The 14,210-nt window shown below is 39.2% G+C and overlaps 1 protein-coding gene across 1 annotated transcript in view; it reads right to left on the reverse strand.

Moving 5' to 3' along the window:
- MYO16 (myosin XVI) overlaps positions 1–14,210 on the reverse strand; it is a 327,773-nt gene that overhangs the window by 297,383 nt on the left and 16,180 nt on the right. The window contains exon 2 of the mRNA XM_014944223.1: positions 5,942–6,205. Coding sequence (XP_014799709.1) covers positions 5,942–6,205 — 264 coding nt within the window. The remainder of the gene's footprint in view (positions 1–5,941; positions 6,206–14,210) is intronic.

A 14,210-nucleotide genomic window follows, 5' to 3' on the forward strand; every position in this document is an offset into this window, starting at 1 on the left:
TGGAATATATGTATCAGAGAATAAAATCTGAGTGCACGCTAATTCTAAGTGTAGATGCAAGCAAACCCATTGCACAGTGGGAAGGAATGGGATGCAGAAGCCTGCTCGGCTGCATCTCCCAGTTTGCAGTAAAATTATATGACCGATGTCATCTGGACAAATATTCTGCTGTCCATTATTAATAGGGATTTAATATTTCACAAAAAAACCCCAAAAAACTATAGAGGAATTAAAGGCAAATGAACTACAGGTGTTTCCTTGCCAGCAGTCAAGACATACAAAACTAGTATCAGAAAACACAGTGCACTCGCTTATTCACCAGCTTCTGCTTCTATACATGTCATCACTGAGAACAACGGTTGCAAAATCTCTGAAATTGCTCAGTGTTAGTAGTGTGGGTGAATGTGTCCCACCAACAGCACTAAAGAGCACACTACTTGAAAAAAGAGAAACTGCAGGAAGCTGAAGGAAGAAAGAGAAGGAGGATTTCCCTTCAGTCTCCCTGGGTGAGATAAAAGATCAAATTTCAGTTAGAAACAATTAAAAAAAAAATTTGAAATGCCTCCAAACAGAACAAAGACACAACATTTTGCTCGGTCTTACCTTTGTGAGAAATATAATGAGCATATATTTCATTTCTAAACTTGAGACAAAGCAGGTCACTGCTAAAAATTTCTAGAAGCCCATTCTAAAATGAATTTTAATGCTAACTAATGATCACACCTATTAGTGTGCAGCATCAGAGATGCATTTTGTGCCCAGTAGCAGCTGCTATAGTAATTTTGGAGAAGATATATTGCATTCTTCATGAATAACAAAGACAATGAATTCTTAAGAGTGAAATTCAGATCAGACTCAGGTGTGAAATGTTTCTGCACTAGCCACATTATAAATTCGTTTTTATATATATCCATGTTATCCAAATTATCTCACCTATCAAACCAAACTACTTCTCACCATTTTCAAATGTGCTGTGCCATCTTTATAGTTTATGATATTCCATAAGAAATGAGCTCCTAGACTTCACTTGGGAAGCTGCTTCTAGCCTGTTCTACTGTCGCATCCTCTTTCGTGAAATTCAGATAAGACTCAGGTGTGAAATGTCTCTGCACTAGCCACATTATAAATTCGTTTTTCAATGAATTCTTAAGAGTGAAATTCAGATCAGACTCAGGTGTGAAATGTTTCTGCACTAGCCACATTATAAATTCGTTTTTATATATATCCATGTTATCCAAATTATCTCACCTATCAAACCAAACTACTTCTCACCATTTTCAAATGTGCTGTGCCATCTTTATAGTTTATGATATTCCATAAGAAATGAGCTCCTAGACTTCACTTGGGAAGCTGCTTCTAGCCTGTTCTACTGTCGCATCCTCTTTCTGCTTTTTGTACTACACTATCATATTCCCTTCATAGAACTGTAAAGCATCCCAAACTAGACTACTTCTCACCATTTCCAAATGTGCTGTGCCATCTTTATGATATTCCGTAAGAAATGAGCCCCTAGACTTCACTTGGGAAGCCACTTCTAGCCTATTCTACTTTTTGTAGTACACTTTCATATTCCCTTCATAGAACTGTAAAGCATCCCTCTCTAGCTGTCTTTTATGACTATAGAATGGGTGTTCTTCCCTGCTGAATTATTACCAGCTGCATTCACATGTGTTCACATGTGAGCATTACTTTATCACTTTCATAGGTCTTCATCTCCTCCTTTTTGACCCTCCATAATCCCTCCCGGTTTTGTTGCGCTTCCATGAGCTCCATGCAATGTATCCACATTTTCAACTTAATCAGTATGTAACTGACAGAAATTGTTTATAACCAGACCTCAAACCAAGTAAAACTACTCCAGGATTCATCAACAAACAGGCTTTTGCTGAACAGTCTCAGAGGAGGACAAGATTGTCAAACAGACTTTGGTTGTGCAAACAACCCCTAAATACATATAAAAACTGAAGAAAATAGACCCAGCTGCAATTCTCTGTGGGTGAGCCTACTCTTTATAATTCTGCTGATGTATACCCTCTTGCAAAGGTAAAACTGGAAGAAAACTATATGAATCCCATGAGCCTACTCTTTATAATTCTTGCAAGGGTAAAACTGGAAGAAAACTATATGAATCCCAGAATTTTAGCCTTGAGATTTTCAGTTTCATTTTACAAAAAAAAACACCCCCTGAAAGCTGCGAAGCTTGAGAACTTATAAGCACTTTGAATCCCAGGATCACAAAACCAGTACAAAAACATTTACATTACCATCACAACCAGAATTTTAGCCTTGAGATTTTCAGTTTCATTTTACAAAAAAACCCACCCCCTGAAAGCTGCGAAGCTTGAGGACTTATAAGCACTTTGAATCCCAGAATCACAAAAACAGTACAAAAACATTTACATTACCATCACAAAACTGAATCTACTTACGTGTAACCAATTATTTAATTTAAAGCGTCCAGGCTGCACAGTCCTCTTCTTGGACACCACAGTCTGACCATACAACCTAAACATCAGGATCAGGCTTGTTCACATCCACGTGCATTACAATATACCTTGAGTAGAATTCACCTCTTCAAAGTCATTGCACTTCAAGCTTACAAAATTAATTACCACAAGGAAAGGTGATACCTGACAGAATTTAGTCTACTAAAGCTATTTGAGCACTATGTTGCAACACACCTTTACACCTGTTATTAAATATCTCATTATAAACAAAATGTCTAGTCTGAAAATCAAATTATGTCTTAAAAAGGAAAGACATTCAAACTGCATTAAAATACCCTGCTGCTGATTATTAATGTTTAGTAAACAAACCTCATTTTTTGAAGATTTTGCTGAGTGAATCTTGATTACTTTCATAATTTATTCCAAAATATACAATATTCAGTCTGAATCCCATTTTTGTCATGGATAACAACTTATCTTCATATAACAGAAGCATTTATATTCTAAGTCATTAATTATTATTACTAATTCATGTTAAGCTACTTCTCTGCTACTTACTTGCGTAGCGCTACTTTTTTAAAAAAATGATTGTTCAATGCCCAGCTTTTCCAAAGGGAAGCATTTTTTAAATGCTCATTACTGAATTTGGTTCCCTGTATTCATACAGCGTAGTTGGGAATGCTGTTGATTACTGAGCACTCTGTGCAGTAAAAGCCAGATCCTGGAGACCAGACATGGATTTACGGGAAGAAAGGAAGGCTGACAGGCTGCTAATACCTGTCTCTCACCTTTGTTTGCTTAACTCTGTATTACAACCCCTTTCTCAGTCCCCCAGGCCATTCTACCAAAAGCAGGGAGCTGAAGAGATGGTGTGACATTTGAAGAGCTAGGAAACGTGTGTTCGTTCCCATCTACAGCTTTATATTGCAGTGATTTCTGCCTTAGGACCTGGTGATGTTCATTCCCATCTACAGCCTTACATTGCAGTGATTTCTGCCTTAGGACCTGGTGAAGGGGAGGGTTCAGATCTTTTTCACACCAGAACTATATTTACTCCAGCTGTATAGATACAGTTGATGTGAAACTGCAGTGAGGTGGAGGATATAAGGATCTATCACAATTAGCTTACTGGCTATATATACCCATTAGTAAATAGTGATGTGTAATATGAATAATGAATTTCACTGAATTTTCAGAATTGGAAGGGACCACAGAGATCATCTAGTCCAACTCCCCTGCTGAAGCAGGATTGCCTAGAGCTTGTCAGAGCATGTTACTCAGGTCTGCATCCAGGCGGGTCTTGAAAATCTCCAAAGGAGGGGACTCCACAACCTCCCTGGGCAGCCTGTTCCAGGGCTCTGTCACCCTCACTGTGAAGAAGTTTTTTCTTATATTTGAGTGGAACCTCTTATGTTCCAGCTTGTGCCCATTGCCCCTCATCCTCTCACTGGGAACCACTGATTGAATGTTGATTGAATGACCGAAATATGAATAAATAGACAAGAGGGACAGGTAGTGCCAGAAGTCCAACTTCCCCAGCTACACCTGTTTCAGTGGGATTACCTCAACCTATGTCTATCCTGGCCTTATGGATTGAAAACCCGTTACCATTTGGAGGCACTAGGTGTGCTTCCAGAGCACATCATACAGTTTTGTCTGAAAGGAATCTAGTTTGCATACTCCATAAAGCAAGACCAAACACAGTAAATGGATATGATATTCACTTCAAAAACATCTATCTAATTTGAACTGAAATCCTACTGTAGATATATTCACTAAAGAGTCATGGGGTTGGATGTTCCACTCAGCAACAATAGTAAGAGTACAGCTTTTACTCTTAAGAGCTTCAATTTATTTATTTTTTATATTTTTGTTTTCATTGGCTCACATCGTAACATTTCTTATTATAGCATTATTCAGCTCACAGCTAACAGGCTCTGCAAACATTTGGCTAAAATTGCAACAGACGGGCACCTGCAGGTCCCCAAGCTGCTTAAAGACAACAATCACACTTTTTCATAGTCCTGTGAAAGGACCACAGGCATCACATTCAGGACTGTGGTGTTAGTCTTACTGGGGTTGTCTGCTGGCTATTTGAACTCCTTGCTTCTGGGAATCTATTTTATTCATTTCAAGTGCAGGATGCCATCCCGGTTTTTCCCTCACCTTACTTTCTTCTTCTCATGCTACTTCATCTCAGCAGTTGGTGAACTTTCTGTTCTGATTGAGGTGCAGCTCAAGGCCAAGCACGGGCAGCTCAACAGACTATTGATTCCCCATCACCACTCCAATGAGCAAGCTACATTTCGTCAGAAAAAATGTCAAAAATAGCCTCAAGTATCTGACTTTTACAGAATGCTAAAAGTCATATCTAGTCTTCTGCTTGGTTTTTAGAGACAGCTGGAAGCTATGGGAACATGGAGGAAGGAGATATCTTCACTTACAATCCCTCTAGCTTTACGCAGTAGGAGAGTGGAATGAAAGGTTGTGAACTCTGTTTGTAACAGTTATAAATGATGCTTTGGCCACTTGCTTGAAAAGGGGAGCTCTTTGATTAATTTCCTGTATAGATTTAAGTGTGCAGGGCTGTATCTCAGTGATAAGCAATGACAGAGCAAACAAACGCCCATTAAAAGGAAGATTCAGGAGTGAGCAAAAACCCCACACCTAGTCGAACTGATAAAAATCAGGAGAAACTTGCCAGTTTGTTTGCATGGTGTGACTCTATTTCAGAGCCTTCCTTATTCAGGTACTTTTGTGCTAATGTGATTATAAAGAGCTGACATAAAATCTCTTTGCAAAGGGGTTGCTAAAAGCATTGCATCAGTTCTTTTCTTATATCCCTCTCACACAACAGTATGGGAATTCCTAGGGACTTCTAAAACTGGAGAAATCCTTACTCCAAGGTGTTGGTCTCTTTTGAGGAATCAATTACAAAATTCCTCACATTATTATTGGTTGCACCAGTGACTTAAACAATGCTAGGAAGCTAAAAACAGAACCTCTAAAATGTGGTTACATATTTCAAAAGGACAAAAACATCATTTCAAAACCAGAAAGACGACCCACTATCTGGTGTGACTCTAGGTCAACACCATCTCGTTGCTTTTGCCAGGCCAGTGTCACTAATAGCAGTGTTCATTACTACACATTTTGATTAAAATTGAGAAACTAATTTTCAAAGTAACTTCTGTTAAATTCTACGGCTTATGTAGGTACACAAGAGGCCACATGTAATGATGATTACAGTCCTTATTTGTTTTGAAATATATTAGTTTATACATATATCAACTTCATATTAACATCAGTCTAAATTCATTAGGTTTCTGAAGGTTTATTTTCTACCCCTTATTCATTTCAGAAACAAGCTATAGTATGATGTATAAAATACATGTCTATATATTCTATTATGACAGTCACTTTATGATTGTTATAATGTAAAATTGCATTTTAGCGATACAAAAAAAAAAAAGTAGCTCAGAATTACTAAGTACCTTCTTTATCATCATGACGTATGATGGCATCCTGTATCATATCAGCAAGATTAAAACGAACTCGATGATTCTTTCCATGTTTCAGTTTTTTCACGTAGCCCTCCCGTTTCTGGAAAGCTTTTTCTCGTTCGTAATATGCCTTTATTTGGTCACAGCGCATCCGCTTCACCAGCCGCTGCCGCTGGCCGAGAGGGAGGGACTCCAGCAAGCACTGCTCAATTTCCATCTCATGGGACCGAAAAACATTACATAGCTGGAAACAGCCTGTAAGAAATTAAAGACATTTAGATCATGCAACGGCATGTTTTCAAATGTGCCATGAAACCTCCACCAATTTTCTTGCTGGCCTTTCTAACCATGTGTAAGTCCATCATGTGAGCTCCTCCAACTTTACCAATGCTGACTATAGAGGGTATATATCATTATCATTTACTTTTTTGGAAACAACACATAACTAATTCCATTAAATCACTGATGCATTTTTTTTAAAGCTAACTCAGTTCATGTAAACAAATCTGAATAGAAAGAGGTGTAAAAGTTCAAATGTGAGACAGGCAAAATATCTAAATAATTCAATATAATTCAAGTGGCTTGCATTTGCTTACAAACAAGAGACTATTATGTAGAGAAATACCAGTCTGATGCCCATGCTTCCTTTTTATTCATTTTCATCTTGCTTTATGTTACCAAATTCCTGTTATTCAGTGAGAAGAAAAATCATCATATCATAATAAATTCATTAGCATGCAGTGGGTACTCATCAAAAGTCATTTCAGATTCCTAACTACGGTTCATTAGCATGCAGTGGGTACTCAGGCAACTATCTTTTAAAAACATCAAAAGTCATTTCAGATTCCTAACTACGTATACAACTGGTTTGGTGATTTTTTTGCATTGTACAGAGCCATCCAAATGGAATCTTCTAATGAAACTGTCAGATACTGAAATCTTTGTTTGGAAACCAATCACGAACATGTCTTTGATTCAGTTAATCCTAACATTCACAGCATTACCTCTAAGTCAGATTCCTCTTCTGTTGTCACCATTAAACCTGATATTTTTACTGACATTGCAATTACAGTGATGTTCTTTTCCAGTATGTTCTTGTGTGGAAACCAATCACAAACGTGTCTTTGATTCAGTTAATCCTAACCTGTAAGTCAGATTCCTCTTTTGTTGTCACCATTAAACCTGAAATTTTTACTGACATTGCAATAACAGTGATGTTCTTTTCCAGTATGTTCTTGTCATAGTTTATCCCCAGCAGGCAACTAGGACCATGTAGCCACTCGCCCATTTCTCCCCCTCTCCCACAGAAGGGTAGGGAGAAGAGAAAGAAAAGGAGGGGAACGGAAAAAAATCTTTTTTTTCCTAAAAAATCTAAAGATATTTTAATAGAACAACAACAGAAAATAAAAATAACAATAATAATAATGGTAAAAGAAGGGGAACGGAATTTTTTTATTTTTTTTTCTAAAAAATCTAAAGATACTTTAATAGAACAACAACAGAAAATGAAAATAACAATAATAATAATGGTAAAAGAATATACAAGATGAAGTAAGACAATACAAGTTGCTCTCGCCACCTGGGGATCAGTTGCCCAACCCATCTGGAGCAGCGATCATGGATCCTTCCTCCTGGTATATACCCATTTATATACTGAGCGTGACATCTGTGGTATGGAATATTTGCCTGGCCAGCTTGTTCTATCTATGCTCTCTCCCAGCTTCTACGGGAAGCCTGACTCCTTGGATTTCTTCATATGGGAGCTAGGTGGCCAAATTTGTAATTTTTAAGCAGCAGCCAGATAAAAGAGGTCTTCTCTCCTTAGTTTGATGGAAGAGCTCTTGAAGAGGATGTAGACTCAAGTAACATTGGGCAGTTAAGAAATACCAAAATTAAGCATTACTGTGCAATTTTAATTAGGCCTGCTTTTGTCTATCCATTTTGCTAACTCTGTAATTACATCATCAAAGGACCCCTACCTCAATCAGGGCACTAATAGAGTAGTGTTGACTAAATGACCACATTGTTTTCTCCTTGTTGCTTGACATATGTCCAATCTACTGAATTTTGCTTATTTCTTATTTATTTTTTGTCAGAGTTAGGTTGATGGTTGGACTAGATGATCTTTAAGGTCCCTTCCAACCTAGACAATTCTATGATTCTATGACCCTACTCTGAAGGCATAATTAATAATTTCCTGACAGGCTTTTGTAAAGTTTACAACATCATAGCACATAAATGCTTCACAAATGTTATTTATTTTCATAAAAAAGAGGGATAAAAGGGCATTCTTATCTACATTCTCTACTGAAGAGCTGAAAGACAATTATTTTCTTTTAAAAATCAATAATTTTGGGTGTCCAATTCAAGAACTATATAATTTCTTGAAGTTTTTTGTTTTGCTTTAAAGACATAGTATTCTATAAACTATTATGTATCATAATACCATAATAAAATACCATAATAAAATACTATCAAAGAGAGTCATAGGTCTGCCTGCCAATCACTCTATAAATTATATCAATTACATTATATATTTATTTGTTATATTATTTAACTTCTTTATATTATAAAGTATATATTGCATTCTCTTGTATATTATACTATATATAATATGTACTCATTATGAATTAGAACCCAAAGTCTCAAAACCAGGCTTCCCAAAATTGAGGAGGATACGTTTGTGCAACAAGTCCCCAGAGTATCTTGTTAAGAAACTCCATGACAGAAGCAGACACAGAGTACAATTCCACAGGTTAAGTTCAGTCAACTTATTTTAACACAGACTACCCTGCCCCTCCCTATAATTTTTGTTCCTTTCTTAGCACGCTCATCTAGTTAAAAGAAAATGAGTTGTCAGACTAAAAAACTGGAAACAAGTAATGGCTTGCATTAAGCCAAAACACAAACCCTTTCTTTTTTCATGTCAAAAGCCAACAACAACTTCTGTATAAACCAAAATTTTCCATTTGACCTTAAATGATACGTTTCATTTCTGAGCACATGCTGGAAAAGACAAGGAAATGAAAGGGTAGCTCCGTAAAGCTGCAGAAAATGTAGCTTTATTCCCCGCTTCAGTCCCAGCGTTCAGAGCATTCAATCAAACAGAAGATCTGTACTTTGACCATCCTCAGCCCAAGGCAGTTTGCAACTGCATCTCCTTTCTGTCACGATAGGACTAGGGAATGAATAAACTTCTGAATGAAATCTTCCCTATTAGAATTGTTCTGCCTTGTACAAAATATTTCAGTACCTGTGCCTTAAGCCTACACAGTAGTTTTGGCTCGTAAGACTCTAAGCTTATACCCTAACCCTTCTAAATCCGGGTGCAGTGCCTGCCAGCCAGGCTCGCAGCCTCAGGGGGACAACCAGCTTGTTGTGCTGAAGCATGGTTGACAATGCAGCTAAGAGTCCAGCCCTACAAGAGTTTTACCTCTGCTCTGTTCCTTCCTTCCCTTTTATGAAGGGAAGAAGGAGCAGCCATGCACTTGGGCTCTGGCAGGTCGCAGCTGAAGTTGCTGCCTGTACCTGGAAAACTCCACTGAGGGTCAGAATTGTTGCTGTTGTTCTCATCTTAGCTGTAACTCAGCATTGCTTGCAGCCAACAGACTTTAATGGTATCTTTGTTTTTTCTCAGCTTAGCTCATGTGCAGCCTTTGCTTTCAGGAGGAACTGGTAGTGTTTGCTGCCACATCACAACTGACACTGATGCAAGTCGTAGGACACCTTTACCGTCCTCCAGGGTTGAGAAATCAAACAAATCAGCTTAATGTCTTGGTGAAATAGAGCACAGCAAAGATGAGCACGTACAGCCGGATTCCAGTTTCAGGAAGGATGGGGCTGGCTTAGTGTCCTCTGCCTCTCCACTAGGATGACTTTCAGCCTGCATGACTGCTTGTCTACTTGCTCCATGAAGAACAGCACTTGACTGCCAGAACTAGCCTCACATACTGGTTTCTAGTGTATGGCTGGAGTCAAACAATTCAGGTAGATTGAGAAGAGGACTCTTAATCCATCTGGGCACTAATCTCAGCTGAGAAGTAATGAGTTGCAGATGGGATTTTTCTCTCTGAGCATGTCTGGAACCTGATACATCCCAGATGAGATCAGTATCTGACTGTGGATATAATAGCTGCAGGTCAGCAGCCTTGTTAGGTTAAGCCTGGATTAAACAACATCGTATAGATGCAGACAAGGCAAACTCTCTGAATAAATCTTTCAGATGTTCATCTTCAAGGCATGCAATGTTCAGTCTCAGTTTAAGAACCATAAGGATCTCTGCTCTGACTGTGCTGGCCCAGTGAGCGTGGGCAACTGCCGATAGCACAGGAGGCAGAGCTTCCTGGCCACTGCCCTGAAAGAGCTGGATTCAAACCCAGGAGGGTTACAGACATGCTTCTGGAAAAAAAAAATCTGAGGATAGCTTAGTGTGACTTTGAGCAGGGGGTTAATCACCAACATCCAATCAGGTAACTGTGTCTTATCTAGCAGTCTTGAAAACCTCCATCAATGGATTCTCCAGGTTCTCTGGATCACAGAATCACAGAATCTTCAGGGTTGGAAGGGACCTTAAAGATCATCTTGTCCAACCATCAACCTAACTGACAAAAATAGACACCCACACAACAAACAAGGAGCATCATCACTAAACCATACCTCCCAGCACTACATCAACCCGTCTTTTGAACACCTCCAGGGATGGGGCCTCAACCACCTCCCTGGGCAGCCCATTCCAATGTCTGATAACCCTTTCAGTGAAAAAATTTTTCCTAATATCCAGCCTGAACCTCCCCTGGCGCAACTTGAGGCCATCTCCTCTTGTCCTGTCGCCTGTGACTTGAGAGAAGAGACCGTCCCCCACCTCTCTCCACCCTCCTTTCAGGTAGTTGTAGAGAGCAATAAGGTCTCCCCTCAGCCTCCTCTTCTCCAGGCTGAATAACCCCAGCTCCCTCAGCCTCTCCTCATAAGACTTATTCTCCAGACCCCTCACCATCTTTGTCACCCTTCTCTGGACCCGCTCCAGCACCTCAATGTCATTTTTATGGTAGGGGGCCCAAACAGGATGACCTGTTCCAGTACTGCATTGCCTTTTATCAAAAATAACTTAGGGTTTTTTTTGGTGGTCATAACTCCTTCTTACCACTGTCACTACAGAGAAGAGTTCAGCTTTGCCATTTCTGTAATTATCCTGGTAGCCGCCTGTTGTCCTTGCTCCCCTTCCTCAATGTCCCTCTTACACTGGGGGGACCAAGACTATACATATACTTGCAGGTGCAGCTTCACTAGTCCCAGGTAGAAGCAGACAATGACTTCCCTCAGTCTGCTGGCCATATTCTTCCTAATATAGCCCACTGTATGGTTTGCCTAATTTACAACCAGTGTGCAGGGCTGGCTCCCATTCAACTTTGTGTCTGCTGTAACCCCTGCATCCTCTTCAGCAGGGCTGAAGCTGCAGCTCAAGTCCGTCAGTTCCCAGCCTGTACCAATGCACGGGGTTAGTCTGTCTCGGGCATGAAAATATGCACTTCCCCTGGTGAACCACCCAAAGTTTCTGTCAGCCCAATCCTCAGGATTAAGCTCTACCATTCAAACTATGCCAACCATTCTGTCCTAATTGAGCACTGCCAACAGCAGCAACAGCTTCAGCTGTAAAGAAAACCCCCAGGAAAAAAATAGCTGCTAAAACCCACAACTTTATTAGGCGGATGTAAACTGCTACTGTTTAGAGCCTGACAACTCGGCTACAGCCAGGCTCCATGAGAAGCTATTACAGCCTCCTAAACGCTAACACGAGCAGCAAGGTCTGTCAATCCTTTTCTCTTCTGTATATGAGAGAAATGGAACAAACAGAAATGGAACACACAGAACTTGTACAAAATCCTTGTATGAGACCCATTCAAATAACACAAGGTAGATGGAAAACTTCATCTCAACCAGAGCTTTCTTTGAGTATGCTACTCAGGAGGCAGTGAGGCAACATGAGGAAGGGTTTGTGGGTAGGGAGAAAGGTTGCCCTCTGCATCAATTTGCATAAGAGTTCATATCTCATTATGTAAGGTATCATATTTGAAGATTATTTCATGTGGTTCTTGCCTCAGTGTATGACAAATTACAGTTATGTATAGTGATTTGATAAGGTCACTGTGACTGTCATGGTATATTGCACCGGATAACTCATTAGCACTGTCTCCATCAAAACACTGAAAAAGCTTACCAGGGTATTATTTATTTAATTAGATGCCCTGGACCAAAACAACTAGAATAAACATGATTGTCGGTATGTATCTGTTTTTAAGGTAGGTCTGTATCTTCTGTATAAGTGCACAACAGAAAAAGCTTTATGAAACACTGAAATATCAAAAACATAGATCCTTTTATTGTATCACATTGATTATTACCTAGAACAGGACAAAGGAAGTCACTACGTATGTAACTAACTGGAAAAAAAAATGTTTCAAGGATGCTTGCTAGTGTAGAGCTGCTTCACTGAGTCCACCCTGAACCACTAGAGAAGAATCATCGATACGAAATAATCTGCTCATAAAATTGTAGCAGTTTACTCACAATAGGACAGAGTGCCAATTGCGTTACAGCATAAATTAAGAGCTTGATCCTGCCTGCACAAACAAGAGATTTCTGAGTAAAGAGGAACTGCTTGCTTTGAATTGTCACCGGTCCTCACCCCAAAGGTGAGAGCAGGAATATTTTGTAGCACTACACGCACCAGGTCCTGACCAACACAGAGAGCTTGGGAAGGGTGATGGGGCATAAACAAAGAGGAAGACTCTGATTGCTACAGACATTTTCTTCCACCTCCTGCGAGTGATTTGGGACCAAGAAACTTTACGGTAGGCAGGAACATTTTTGCCATACCTCTTTTCAGAAAGCATGTTGATATAGGTTTCCTTTATATTTCTGGTTCTTGTGGCTTTATGTCACTTGCTTTGGCATTTAAACTGGGAGTCTAGTCACCCTAAAAAACCACACCTCGGATGGTAACTCACATTGGCGGGCGGTGATTACGTTCCTATCTAATCTGGATAACACAAGGAGGCATTTCCAAAATATAAAGCTGAATGCCTACATACAATGTTCATGCAGGCACTACAAAAATGTTTGCCACTGTGCTCATACATATTGCATTTTGATTCCTCATGTGATACAAATATTTATGGTTGTGATTCAAGCAAGTAAATTCCTGGACCCTGGGAACAGTACATTTTGCAAAGTATGGCTAGGAGAGGAAGACTGTAATTGATACAGACATTTTCTGCCATCTCCTGCAAGTGATTTGGGACCAAGAAACTTTATGGTACGCAGGAACATTTTTGCCATACCTCTTTTCAGAAAGCATGTTGATATAGGTTTCCTTTATATTTCTGGTTCTTATGGCTTTATGTCACTTGCTTTGGCATTTAAACTGGGAGTCTAGTCACCCTAAAAAAACACACCTCAGATAGTAACTCACATTGGCAGGTGGTGATTACATTCCTGTCTAATCTGGATAACACAAGGAGGCATTTCCAAAATATAAAGCTGAATGCCTACATACAATGTTCACGCAGGCACTACAAAAATGTTTGCCACTGTGCTTATACATATTGCATTTTGATTCCTCATGTGATACAAATATTTGTGGTTGTGATTCAAACAAGTAAATTCCTGGACCCTGGGAACAGTACATTTTGCAAAGTATGGCTAGCTAAAAACCTTCATTAAAGGCACACACCACCAAACTGCTGACATTGCTTAATGCAGCAAGCATCTCAAATAAGGTGACACAGAATTATGGTGCATAATGCTTAAAACTACAAATATGCAAATACTAAGACACATGCTTACCTTTATTTATGTAAGCTTTCATGTTTATTTTGATGATACTTTAAACAATGAATAATTAAGCTTCTGGGTCTTTGAAGGACTATGGTCTTTACAACATAGGAACAAAATGTAGAAGGCTTAAATTACCTTGAAAAATGGCAATCTGAGATTCTGAGAATGTATCTACTTGAGATCACTACCTAAAAAATATTCTTTAAGCATCTTCATCTCATTAAATGAAAAAGGGTAAAAACGCCTCTGAAACATGCTGTTTAGCTTGGGCCCTCTGACACTTCAGCTTGATCTGTTATTTCTAAAGATACAGCATCAGCCCCTCTTCATAACTACAATTACACATCTACATTCCAATTTATGAACCTGAAGTTGTCCTGAATTTCCAAAATATGAAATATCTGAAAATTTTAACAACTTCAGTGAA

This window comes from Calidris pugnax, unplaced genomic scaffold (genome assembly GCF_001431845.1).
Source record: "Calidris pugnax isolate Ruff unplaced genomic scaffold, ASM143184v1 scaffold69, whole genome shotgun sequence".
NCBI lineage: Eukaryota > Metazoa > Chordata > Aves > Charadriiformes > Scolopacidae > Calidris > Calidris pugnax.